The following is a 13412-nucleotide window of genomic DNA, read 5'->3' as shown; positions in this document are numbered from 1 at the left end:
TATTAGTATATTTCTATTGCTTGGTATTGATATAAGGTAGTAAGGAATAGAGTATAGTTGTACCGTTAGATTAGTTGAGTGCGCAAATGCAAGTATAAAAGTAAACACACAACATCAACTCCTGCATTTATAGCTTCGTCATAAATTTAATTATAAAAATAGTCAGTTAAACACAATCAATTTTATTTTAAATATTATAGTTTTATTTTATATTTTTTAATTGGCCTTGCTCTATTATCCAGGTTCTCCAATGTGCGTACGTACTTTTCAAATAACTATACTACTACTACACCTCCCGTTACATAAATTAAACGTATTTCGGTCGACGTTTTGAATTTGGCAGCATGCCAGCTCACGTCAAACTGACTACACCACAAAATAAGAACCATAGAACAAGGCTGTACGACTCCAAGGGATTATGTAACAGGTAGGCGGTGTGGGAAACTCGGGTGTTGCTACTGCATCACCATATGACGATGACGACGACAACAACAACAACTATCAACCACCTTCATGTACACTAGATGCAATTCCCCTCTAAAATGTAATTTAACATCAAGACTATCCAACTGTAGTGTAAAATGACAATGTGTACAATTGCATCGTCATCTTGACATGCAAATTATATTAATTACACTATGTCCTAATTCAATTCACCACCTATGATGAAGTTTATACTCCATAATATACTCTGTTGGCAGTATTCGCATCTATATACATCATGATAATTTATCATTTCATATCTAAATAAATGATCTTCATGCGTCTTCAAGGCCAATTATAATTATATCATGAATGACTTCCATGTAATCGTGAATCGAAAAAATATATATATATATATATATATATTAAATATTGACTGAAAGAATCCAGAACTTTTTCAAGTGCTTCTCTCAATTTCTTTTACCACAGACGAAATGTATCATAATCTACTAATAAACGAGACCGTATTTATTACTTAAAACTATTGACCAAAAATTAATGACGATGTGATATGATAAAAAAATATAAATATTTTTGATAGATTGCCGAATATTTATAAGATTAAACTACACACTAATGTAAATTTATCATTCTACCATAAATTGAGATTAATGTAATTAAATAAATAACAACGATTATTGGTTTATGTTCTATATAAATATGCACTGCTAAATGATTGAGATATTTGTGTTGTATGGTGATGTGAAAAATAAAATAATAATAATAATTAAATACATAAGATATATGTGTTGGGAAGATACGAGGGTACATCGAGATTGAGTAATAGTGAAGTGACAACATTTGGTGATACTTAAACTTACGAGTATAGGTCATTTGGCCCTGGTAGTAGGAAGGGAGGTACACATGTTGCGCGTGAGGCGGCTGTCCATACACATTCATGGCCGCAGTGCCGATCTCATCACCACCTACATTTTATTATCGAGTAAAAGCTCAACTCGCTTTTTTTTCTTTTTAATTTTAATCAATCAAAGTATAGAAAAAAAAAACATCCAGTGAATTTTTTTTTTTTTTTTTTTTTTTTTTTTTTCGTTCAGCATTCGCAATATTCTTCAGCTGTTACTTTCCACTGAAGACAAGTGGAACAAACAAGAATAACTCAAGAAGAACATGCTATTTCTAACAGAAATATACGAAAAATAATATTTAATACTCCTTTTTTGAAATAATAATAATTTTTTTTTTTATCAATTTCGATAATTCACAACTCCGTTTATAGCTAAGGATTCAGTATGATACACATAGGGAAAAAAAAGTAAAAAAAATAGTACATAAGATCAAGTTCAAGTATCGCGCAAATTAATGTTGAATAATTTTTATTCTACCTGTTTTTCAATATCGAGCATGCAATTATCTCGTGCAGTTAGTACAAATTTTCGACACCATCAAATATTAAATAATTCAATTAATATCCAATTTTAAAGTTAAGTTTTTGATTATCTAACTTTATACATAAATGAAAATCCATGCTTGAAAAATTTTTACACAATTTACAAGTATTATGTTATGTATAGAGATAAGATAAATCATTATAACTTTGAATAGGCAAGTAAGATGTAAATTGAATTTCAATTGAATTAAAATGTACTTACCACCTTCGTCTTCACTATCACTCATAAACGTTTCCTGCATAGACTCTGGTGCTTGAACTCTGTATTTTTCTTCAATTGTGGTCGTATGTGTCGTTGTAATAATTGTTTCTGTTACAACTTTGAGCGTTTCAACAACACTAATATAACCAAGTTTTTGTGCGATTGCTAAAGCCGTTTGTCCATTCTACAGCAAAAAAAAAGTAAAAAAAAAATATGTAAACAAAAATATTATAGACTTTGATTTATTCAAATTAATGATTTCAAAGATTAAACTTACATTAGTAACTGCATTAGGTTTGGCTTTACTTTCGAGTAATAAATTAATGACAAGCGTGTGACCCTGCTGTGCAGCCTGATGCAATGGGGTGTAACCAGCTCCAGTACTGCTGTCGACCGCTGCGCCAGCTCTCAGTAGGAAACGTACCATTGCTGCTTGACCAAAGTGAGCTGCCACGTGTAGGGGTGTATATCCAGCCTAATTGGATAAAATGAAATTAAAAAAAAAATGTTCACTCTCTCAGAGAAGTTGATTATTCAAAGGGGGAAAGTAAAATTGTGACTAATATATATTTGAAATACAATAAGTATTCTGTCAACAAAGGCATAGCTTCAAGGACAATTACTATTGTTTATAGATATCGTGTTAACTTGTTTAAGTATTTAAAAATAATTTTCATACGTATACATAATGAATAAATATTTCGAGCAAGTTAATTACAGTAATAAATTACCTTGGTTTTAGCATCAACTTCGGCACCATTTTTCACGAGGATTGTTGCCACATTAGTCTTGTCTTCTTGTGCGCATAAATGAAGCGGTGTGAGTCCATTCTATATAAAATTGAAATGTATATTCATTAATGATAATTTAAACAATAAAAAAGAAAGTAATGAATAAAAGATGTTACCTTTGCTTTATGATTCGTATCTGCTTTATGTTCAATTAATAACGTTGACATGTCTGTATGGCCCTCTTGAGCACTGAGGTGAAGCGGTGTGAAACCAGCTTTTGATTCTGCATTTGCTTTAGCTCCGTACTCCAATAAAGTCGTTGCAATATCCATCTAAAAAAATATTAAATTATAAAGGAAAATTTTTAATTTTAATATTTAAATAATGACTACAAAAATTAATTGTTATTTTAATTTATTAATTACTTGATTTTTTCGAGCCGCAATATGAAGTGGTGTGTGTCCATTCTTAGCCATAGCGTGAGGTGACGCGCCCTGTTCAAGTAATAAAAGGGCAACGTTCTGATGATCATAATGAGAGGCCACATGAAGAGGTGTAACACCATTCTGATATTAAACAATTTAATTATTTTGTTGAATAATCATCAGAACAAATATTATTATTATTGTTGTTATTAGTGGTATAAAAAATTTAACTACCTTTCCCTGAGCATCAACTGGTGCATTTTTCTGCAATAACAATCTCGCAACATTCATATTACCATACTTGGCAGCGAGATGAAGTGGAGTAAAGCCTTTCTTAGTTGTAGCAGTAAGCGAAGCTCCGTTTTCTAATAAAACAGATGCAACCTAAAAATTAAATAATAATATGATGTTTATAATTAATTTTAAATTGATTTTATTAAATTTAAAAAATTTTATAGATGAAAATTTACCTCTTCTTGGCCTTCTTTAGCGGCAATATGAAGAGGCGTATATAAATCTTTCGTAGTTGCATCAACTCCAGCTCCGTGTTGAAGTAAAAGCATAACAATATCAACATTACCTAGACGAGAAGCAACATGAAGTGGTGTCTGCTCTTCTCTCGCTCGGGCGTCAACCTGAGCGCCATTTCTCAATAATATCCTGATAATATCAGTTTGATTCGCTCGTGCAGCTAGATGAAGTGGCGTTTCACCTCTCACGGTCGGTATGTCTGGACTAGCTTCATTTTGTAATAAATATATCACAATATTCATACATCCCATAAAACTGGCGACATGCAGAGGTGTAAGGCCTGACTCTGTGGTGGCTTCAATACTGGCCTTGTGCTTCAATAATAATTCCACAACCTTGATTCGATTTTTTTTACAGGCAATGTGTAAAGGCGTAAAACCGTTTAATGCACGAGCATTTGGATCGGCATTACGATCCAGTAAAAGCTTTGCTACACGAACATGACCACAGTGAGCCGCCACGTGAAGTGCTGTGAGATAATCAACTGTAACCTCATCGACTGGAGCCCGATGATAAAGTAATATACGTGCAGCATCCACATGATCACCCTGAGACGCCATGTGAAGTGGTGCCAGGCCATTTTTTGTTTTAGAACCAATTGGTGCTCCTTTTTCAATTAAAATGTCTACGACTTCGTGATGACCAGCACGGGCAGCACAATGAAGTGGCGTTAAACCGTCGCGTGTTTTCGCTGCAATATTCGCTCCTTTGCTCATTAATAAATTTACCATTTTTATTTTGCCCCATTTTGCGGCAACATGCATAGGCGTTATATTGTGCTAAAATGAAACATAAAAAAAAGTTTTAAAATAAGTACATACATTAAATTTTACTATTATATCATAAAATTATTCTCTCTGGTCTCATCATTTTTGCAAGCTTTTATATACTTTTGACGTTATGAAAATTTAATATTTTAATAATGAAAAAGATAAAAGAAATAAAAATCTTACTTTGGCAGCAAAATTGACGTCAGCTCCTTTATCATAAAGCAAAGAGGCGATTCGATCGTTGCCATAATGGGCAGCAATGTGAAGCGGTGTAAAACCACTTTTCGATGTAACGTCGGGATTATGATCGTTCTAAAATACAGATTATAAATTTTTATAGGTGTTTTATGAACATAATAATCAAGTATGAAATATTTTTTACTTGAAGAAGCAGAGCAGCAGCTTTGCAGTCATCCTTTTTAGCTGCAATGTGAAGGGCGGGCAGTCGCACTTTACCTCGCGTGTCGTTCTCCAAGAGTACTGCAACGACCTTGTCATGCCCCTGCTGCATCGCAACAGCCAATGGTGTAAAACCATCCTAAAGTAATAAAGATAAAATCGTAAATTTATAAACTGCTGAACTGTGAACTTTGTTTTAGTTATTTTTTTGTTATTTTCCCCATATTGACAACCGGGTTCCGGGTTATAATTTCAAATAGTAATTTTTAAAGTTTTTTTTTTCCGTGTATTAAATTTTAAATTATATTTGCACAACTGGATTTATTTATATTTACCTCCGTCGCAAGGGTCTGATTAGCTCCTTTACTGAGTAAAAATTTAACAACAGAGTCGTGATTCTCTTGGGCTGCCATATACAATGGAGTAAAACCATTTTGTGATTGTGCGTTTACAGAAGCTTCTCGTTGAACAAGTAATTGCACTACTTCCTCTTGACCGGCTAAAAAAATAATTATAGAATTGTATTTGTAAAGTAGTATTATTTTTAAAGCAACATTAAACAAATATAAACAATCAAAAGTTAATAAAAAAATATTTACCAAGTGAAGCAATGTGTAAAGCTGTATTTCCCTTTTTTGTAGCTGCATCTACAATTGCACCGCGCGCCAATAATTCACGTACAATCTCCGAATGGCCGTCCTTGGCCGCTAAATGCAAAGCATTTAATCCATTCTGCAATTACAATCAATTTAAAAATAATTGTTATTTAACAATTCAAGTATTAAGGAAGCAATAAATTTTAAAATATGAGATGAAATTAGGTTAATTTAAATACTTACAGCATTTGAGGCATTTATGTCAACTCCCGATTCTAAAAATTCTAAAACTTTCTCCAATTGTCCAGCTCGTGCAGCACGTAAGAATGCGGTACTTGGATCACTCTGTGAAATTTAAAAGAAAAAAATTCCAAACTTATAAATACCATTTTAGTCAAAACTAGTTGATAAAAAATATATGTATATATTGAAAACAAGTTTATTTATTGAATAAATGTTTTATAATGACATGTGTTTGTTTAGATTCTTTGATTTTATTTGGTTTAACGATTGCACGGAATACACAACATGCTGTAACCAGGCCTGCCGTAACCGGCTTGTTCGAGTAACCCACGACGTAATCTCTATTTTTAAACTCGACAAACGAGTAAGTTAAGGAAGATACACATAAACTTGACAAATATCCACTTGCCAGCGGTAAGATAGTTGCTTTCTCATTTTGTCTCATCTGTACTCTGTACTCTACGAGTTATATAGTATGACTTGAGGACTTCAAAAAGAGTGACAGTTGGACTGTCAAATAAAAAAAAAAAAAAAACAACAAAAAATAAGAGTTAAAGTAGTACTAGTAGTAGTAGTAATAATAACAGCAGCAGGAATAACAGCGAATAAAATTTAAGCCTGAGGCTTGTTGTTGGATATTCGCAATCAAATACTTTATTGCAATACCTTAACTGTTAAGTGGTTCAAGGAAAGTCTTTAGATATCACCAATAAATTTTGCCTTATATTTTAACTTGCTAAGTTGGCCAAGATACATTGACCATATCTAACGTAGTGTATAAATGTTAAATAACTTGCTATCATTACTAGACATTCATTACATCATCCATTACATTAAATCATAATTATATTTTATCTTCACTTTTAACAATTAAAGAAATCATTAAAAATACTTTTCAATAATACTGAGAAAATTTATTTATATAAGCTAATAAAAAGCTTTAAGTTTAAGGCACGTGGCAATTGTCACGATAAAGGTATATAATACCTGTTTAAATATTTGATAAATCTAAACTGTTGAGTTTTATCTCCTTTTTTCTTTCTATTCATTCATAATCTCGATAAACTTTATCATAAGAAAACAAAAAATAAAATCTTATACAATATTTGATAGAATTTATTACTGGATGTATTCTTACGACGTATTATCATTGTTGTTATTTAATTTATTTTGTGTACTTGAATAATATCATTCACGTAATTAAATAAAATAAATACCACATGACGTAATGATTGGATCATCATCGCGGCTTTGAGTGTTAAAATGACGTTACAACCAGTTGACCGAGAATTGTGCAGCTAAATATGATATCAAGGACTATCAGCATGGAAATCATATATATTATTATCCACATCAGACTTATTAATAAATATGATAATTATGAATATATAAGCTTTGGAACAGCCTTTGCCATTCATTATTATTAATAGTAATTATAATTTTCATCAATTAAATTTACGCTAGAGCAGAAATAAAGAATGTTCAAATGCTCAAAATAAATAGTGAGTGGTGCATAGAGTAATTGCAATATGAGGGTGTAGGAGATCGAAAAACTGGTATATAGGGTGGAATACAGACGCCGAGTTGCGGCCTCGTCGGGCGCCAACAAGTCTACTACATGACGTCAAAGGGTGAGGGAACTCCGTTAGTAGATATAGGCTGTGAATGTGTATTTTTGTTTTGTTTTCTCGTTTTGAATACATTTCACTATTTTTTTTTTATATTTCGTACACAATACTACCTTTTGTACGATTTTAGTTAATGTGACACACAAGGTAAAAGAGTAGAAAATAACGTATTATTAAAGTGAAAACAAGGAAAGTTGATACAACAAAAATTCGGGAAGTTATTGGTTTCAGTCCGATTTACGAAAATCGAATTTCTAAGAGATCTTGACGTTTTGAGCTTCTAGGAAGCTATTCTGACTAATTTCAAGATGATGTTCGAGTGTATGTATGTACGTACGTTTGTAAATACCTGTATCTTTTGAACAGATAAACCGATTTTGATCGTCAAGGTGTCATTCGACGCGGCTTGTCAATATCTTGAAGCTGTGCAAAATTGAGCTTGATCGGTAGGGCTCGTTCAGAGATATTCCAAAAATAAAATTTTTTAAAAAATGTTTTTTTTGGATAACTTCTAATGTGCTCGATGGATTGATTTCAAAATCAACTGGGCTCTAAAACTTTGTAAGCCGCGTCAAATGCCACCTCAACTATCAAAATCGGTTCATTCGTTCAAGAGAAACCGTTGTCGAAAGAAATAAAAAGAAAAGTTTTTTTTAGTTTTTTTAGAAATATCTCAGAAACGACCAGATAAATCAATTTCAAAATCTGATCAGCTCTAGAACTCAATAAAATACGTCGATTGTCACCTCAACCACCAAAATCGGTTCATTCGTTCGCGAGATATTGTGAGAAAAAGAAATGCTAAAAACGATTTTTTTCAAAATAAATGGCATACAAAAGTATTTATGAGCTCGAAGAGCTTGAAAATGCATGCACAACAACGTTTTCGAGCTCCTTGAGCTCGGAAACAGCGGGAAGTTTTGGGACTGGCCCGCAGAGTCAACCGATAGACCGATTTTTAATAGATTTCATAGAAATCTATCTTTTGCATTTGTCCTCATGGTGGAATTTTCAAAGAACTTTGCTATAATCTATCATAATTCATCGAATAGGTTCCAAAAATACCATTGATTCAAAAGTTTATATATGTATGTATGTATGTATGTATATATATATATATGTAATATAACGCGCCATGTTGCGACGATAGCGGCCACAATTTTTAACAGTTCTTAATGAAACTTGGCACACTTATTCTATGAACGATTAACTTTAAGTTAAGTTCGAAGATGAGCAAAATCTGTCAACTAGTTTAGAAATGGCGGACATTTGAAATTCCAAAAAAAAAAACAAAAAATCCTACTTTTTTGGATAAATAACTTTTTAACGGGTATATCTATCCTTATTATGTAAAAAGCCCAGAAGGGGTCACTCGGGCCCGCTTAGCGGCTCTCCTTCCTAGTACGTAGCCCCCTCTTCGTGGGTTCTGGGACTAGTAGTTCTGGTAGCGCGCATACGTGCGCACGGACCATTATGAAGCGAAGTGCTACCGCTGCGAGGGTTAGGCCAGCCCATGCTGGTTGGTCAGTAACCAGGTGGACAGAGACTCATTAATACCCTTACATAACACCATCAGTGGGTGGTGGTAATAGCACTTGACATTGTCTAGGAAGGCAACTTTTAGTTGTCGTCCATATATCAAGTGCTCATAAAGTGGAGACAGCTAGATGGCTTGGGATGACGTTGCTACCCACCACTTAGCCGTAGTAACCTGCCTACCAGTTCAGGATACTGGTACCACGGGTGGACCTTCCAAGCCCCACTCTGACCAGAGTCTCTCTATTTCCTGAGATGGAAGGAGTGCTAAAGGGTCCAGTTGGCGTAGGCTTCGTGGGGGCTGTTGGTGAGGCACCCACATACACTGCATGTCTAAAAGGGTACGCTAATGTGAGCTTATGCTCATATTTCGCTTTTATAATATATGGTAGAGAAATATAGGGGATTACGCAACGCGAGTATGCCCAAAAGGGTGAGGTATCGGCTTCTGTGGAGGAGGTGAACTTAGGTTCCGTTACATTAATTAATTATTATGTAAAAAGAACTTGATAGCCGACAGAAAAAGCTATATTTTCCTTATTTTATTTTTTGTTTTACGATAATTGTTCGACTTTTAATAAGGGTTCAAAGTCACATAATTGACTTATGTGTTATGGTGATAATGCCATTGTTTATATCTTTGAAAATTTTTGATGGGTGATTATTAAATTACATATACTTATTAAAAGTGAAACAATTATCATAAGAAATCTACTTCCATTTCGGATGCCGAATGGCCCTTTTTTTTACTCCTTTGAAAGTATTTTTGATGGAACAGACGTAGGTGAAAATTTTTATATTTTTTATTACGCTTGATAGTAACATAAATAGATGAGTTAGTCTATTTTAAATTAAACACGATGAGAGAAGGAAAACTAAAAAATTATGTCTTTCGAACAAAGTTCTTTTACAAATAGACTCAGTCGTTTAAATTTTAAAATTTATTAATAAACATATAAATTAAACTTGATTAAAAAATATAAAATAAAATAATTATTTGAATTAACATTAGATATCGTGCGATAATACATATTATCACGTTCTCAAGAAAGCTGAGCCGTATTGTATAAATGCATCCTCGATACTTTTTAATCTGTTGAACACGTGTTGGGTCCTTTTTCTTATATATACACTTAAACTGACTTTAGTCCAACTCAACGCACGTATTTTTTTATTTTTTTTCAACCGACGTGACAGTTTATTTTAACTTTTTCATTCCTCTGTCACTATACATAAATAAATTTAAAAAATTTAAATAAAATTAAAAAAAAACATTCACAGTTGATTTGATTATGAAAGAAATACTTTATCTACCAATACATTATTTAATGTTATTAATGAAACGTTTATTCTTTTATTGAAAAAATGATATTAATGGCAATTTTACCAGACGCTAAATTACTTTACATGACGCAATTTTTTTCATTTTTTACAATTGTTGTTTTTTTTTCATTAATAAATAAAAATAACCTTCAGGTATTGGCAATTTAAATGATTATTCTTCATCGTCTACCTACGGAATTTTTCTTCGAATTAAATATAAAATATGATTATTTTTTCAATTTATTTTGCAATGGAACAAGATATAGTAGTATAGGTTGTCAACTTATACACTGTAAAAAATTCGCGGAGTGAATGCGGATTAAATCCGGAGTGAATGCGGAGTGAATGAATTTTTAATTATTCACTCCCCTCGGAGTGAAATTCACTCCGCAGGGGAGTTTTCGCGGAGTAGATAATTTTTTATTAATTTAATCCCTCCGGGGAGTGAAATTTACTTCGGAGCGGAGTTTTGTAAATATTATTAATAAAAAATAACTCCACTCAATAAAATCGAAGTAAAAACTCGCGTATTACATTATTGATCAGCTGATACTCACACACATCCGCACACACACACACACACGCGCACGCACGCGCACACACACACACACACATTGCTTAGCAGTTTAATATAAATTAATATAAATTTATTTAAGTATTAAAACTCCAGACCGGAGTGAATTGGGAGTGAAATAAAATCCGCGTCACTCCGCAATCACTCCGCTAAAAAAAAACTTCTAATTCACTCCGCATGCGGAGTGATTTTTTTCAAAACTCCCGAACTCCGAGTGGCGGAGTGAATGCGGAGTGAATTCGGATTTAATTTCACTCCGAATTCACTCCGGATTTTTTACAGTGTATACGTATTTATTCAACGACATTAATAAAAAATTTTAGGAACAATAGTGAAATCCAAAAATGACACCCGAGTGAAAAAAACGAAGTCTAGTTTAGTCCTCAAAAGCCTTAATTCCTTTGATATTTTATGTGCCGCCCAGAAAGTAACTTTACTTTAGTACTCAAAATCCTCAATGAAAACTATGAGGCATAAATGCGAATAATTTATCGATTTTATATTATGACTAAAACCTCAAAATCCTCAACCCCATATAGGAAGAAACAATAGGCCCAAGCTTGGCCGAGGCTTGGCGCAAGACTTATTAACTCTGGGGAAAGCTTGAAATCCAAGCTTGGCCCAAGTCTGTCTAAGCATCGAAATGATAACACCCAGCCAAGCTTGGGTGACAGTGTTGTGCCAAGACTGCATCTTAGTATTGGCCCAATATCGAGAACCAGTGTTGTGCCAAGACTGTTGCTAAATAAGCACCTATGCTCATTATAAATAAATTAAAAAAAAAAAAAATATTAGTAGACATGTGCGGGATGGTAACATATGGAAATAAATTTGTACACAGAGAAATCCGGTGGATCGATGAAACTAATTTTTTTTTTTGCATTTGCTGGGTCTCGAACCTGGTCCTTCATGACTGCTAGGCAAGCGTCTTATCCACTAGGCTGTTACGCTATTCACAGAAGCCAGGGGTTTTTAGGTACCATTTGTTATTTAGACTGGTAAACTAAGGCTTGTCACTTGTATAATGGCTGAACCTTGTCCCAAGACTGGCAAACCAAGGCTTGTCACTTGAGCATTGGCTGAACCTTGTCCCAAGACTGGCAAACCAAGGCTTGTCACTTGAGCATTGGCTGAATCTTGTGCCAAGACTGGCAAACCAAGGCTTGTCACTGGAGTATTGGCTGAACCTTGTCCCAAGACTGGCAAACCAAGGCTTGTCACTTGATTATTGGCTGAATCTTGGCCCAAGACTGGCAAACCAAGACTCGTCACTTGAACGTTGGTCGGATCTCGGACCAACCTTGGGAGGCCGAACCTCGGTAGCCCAGTATTGTGCCAAGACTGGCCCCGTTGTATATATTTTTTTTCCTACAAGGGACGAATGAAAAGTTATATTTTGGACTTTGAAAAAATTTAGATAGAAAAAGGGAGGGGAGAGAATACGTCGAATGAGAGTTTCGAGGTTTAAATGCGGATAAAATTATTCCTTAATTTTTTGAGTATTTTGTGGCTCTAATCCAGATTATGTTATTCCAGTTTAGTCCTTAAAGTAGTAAAATTGGTCGTAACTACTACTTTAAGGGCTAACCTAGCATAGCTTTCTATACTGTTGTCCGAGTAAAAATAAAATTTGACGTTTAATAAAGTAAATTTTCATCTTCTGTCGCAACACCGCCGCAACACGGCGACCCCGGGTGAAAATATTCATTATTATTATTATTATTCCATTTGATTGAATTGAATAAAAATAATTGTATTTATCAAATACTTATTTAATTGTCCGGGAAAAGAGAATTATATATGGCCATTAGACTGGGCCAAAAAAATTGACTATTTTTTTTTTTCATAGCTATATCGAAAATATTATTCAGAATGACAAAAAAAAAATTTCATGAAAGTTTGAGCCCTTAATATTAATTTTAAGAGGTCTATTATCGATATTTTTAATTTTAATTCATAATTTGATGTTTTACGTCAGAACTGCTCAAACATTGGAGTAAAAAAAATTTATTTCCACTTATTCTTATGTAAAATTAAATTCCCTACAAAAAAGGTCTGATTGAAAGTTTTCGTCAGACAAGCCGTTTCCGATTAATTAAGCTTAATAAATTGATATATTTTTTCGATTTAACATTTTTACTTTTGAAATTTGTAACTGACGAATCAAGAAATATCTAAAAAAGATCATGATAGATTTTTGAAGGAAATTTAATGCTCTACAAAGAAGGCCTCTTAACATTTTTTGCTAAATTCGCTCCTTTGAAAGTTATTCACGTTATTAAAATCGTTTTGACTCAAATTCAACCTTGAATAACTTTCGAAGGAGTGAATTTAGCAAAAAATGTTAGGAGACGTTTTTTGTAGAGCATTAAATTTCCTTCAAAAATTTGTCGTGAACTTTTTTTAGATATTTCTTGATTCGTCAGTTACAAAATTCAAAAATAAAAATGTTAAATCGAAAAAATATATTAAGTTATTAAGCTTAATTAATCGGAAACGGCTTGTCTGACGAAATTTTTAATCAGACTTTTTTTGTAGGGAATTTAATTTTACATAAGAATAA

At 33.1% G+C, this 13412-nt stretch overlaps 1 protein-coding gene across 15 annotated transcripts in view; it reads right to left on the bottom strand.

Moving 5' to 3' along the window:
• Positions 1-13412, bottom strand: part of LOC130675416 (ankyrin-3-like) — a 79973-nt gene that overhangs the window by 40554 nt on the left and 26007 nt on the right. For 14 of the 15 annotated variants that reach the window (XM_057481095.1, XM_057481089.1, XM_057481091.1 and 11 more), the window contains exons 3-15: positions 5789-5890; positions 5549-5681; positions 5285-5448; positions 4933-5088; positions 4734-4862; positions 3720-4559; positions 3484-3633; positions 3250-3390; positions 3001-3156; positions 2825-2923; positions 2371-2568; positions 2094-2277; positions 1305-1409 (exon numbers count right to left, since the gene is read on the bottom strand). In XM_057481095.1, the coding sequence (XP_057337078.1) occupies positions 1305-1409; positions 2094-2277; positions 2371-2568; positions 2825-2923; positions 3001-3156; positions 3250-3390; positions 3484-3633; positions 3720-4559; positions 4734-4862; positions 4933-5088; positions 5285-5448; positions 5549-5681; positions 5789-5890 (2557 nt within the window). The remainder of the gene's footprint in view (positions 1-1304; positions 1410-2093; positions 2278-2370; positions 2569-2824; positions 2924-3000; positions 3157-3249; positions 3391-3483; positions 3634-3719; positions 4560-4733; positions 4863-4932; positions 5089-5284; positions 5449-5548; positions 5682-5788; positions 5891-13412) is intronic. The other variant, XM_057481094.1, reaches the window with a different exon arrangement.

Source organism: Microplitis mediator, chromosome 10 (genome assembly GCF_029852145.1).
Source record: "Microplitis mediator isolate UGA2020A chromosome 10, iyMicMedi2.1, whole genome shotgun sequence".
Taxonomy (NCBI): domain Eukaryota; kingdom Metazoa; phylum Arthropoda; class Insecta; order Hymenoptera; family Braconidae; genus Microplitis; species Microplitis mediator.
Note: the sequence above shows the minus strand (reverse complement) of the source record. Positions and strands in the feature narration are given on the sequence as shown.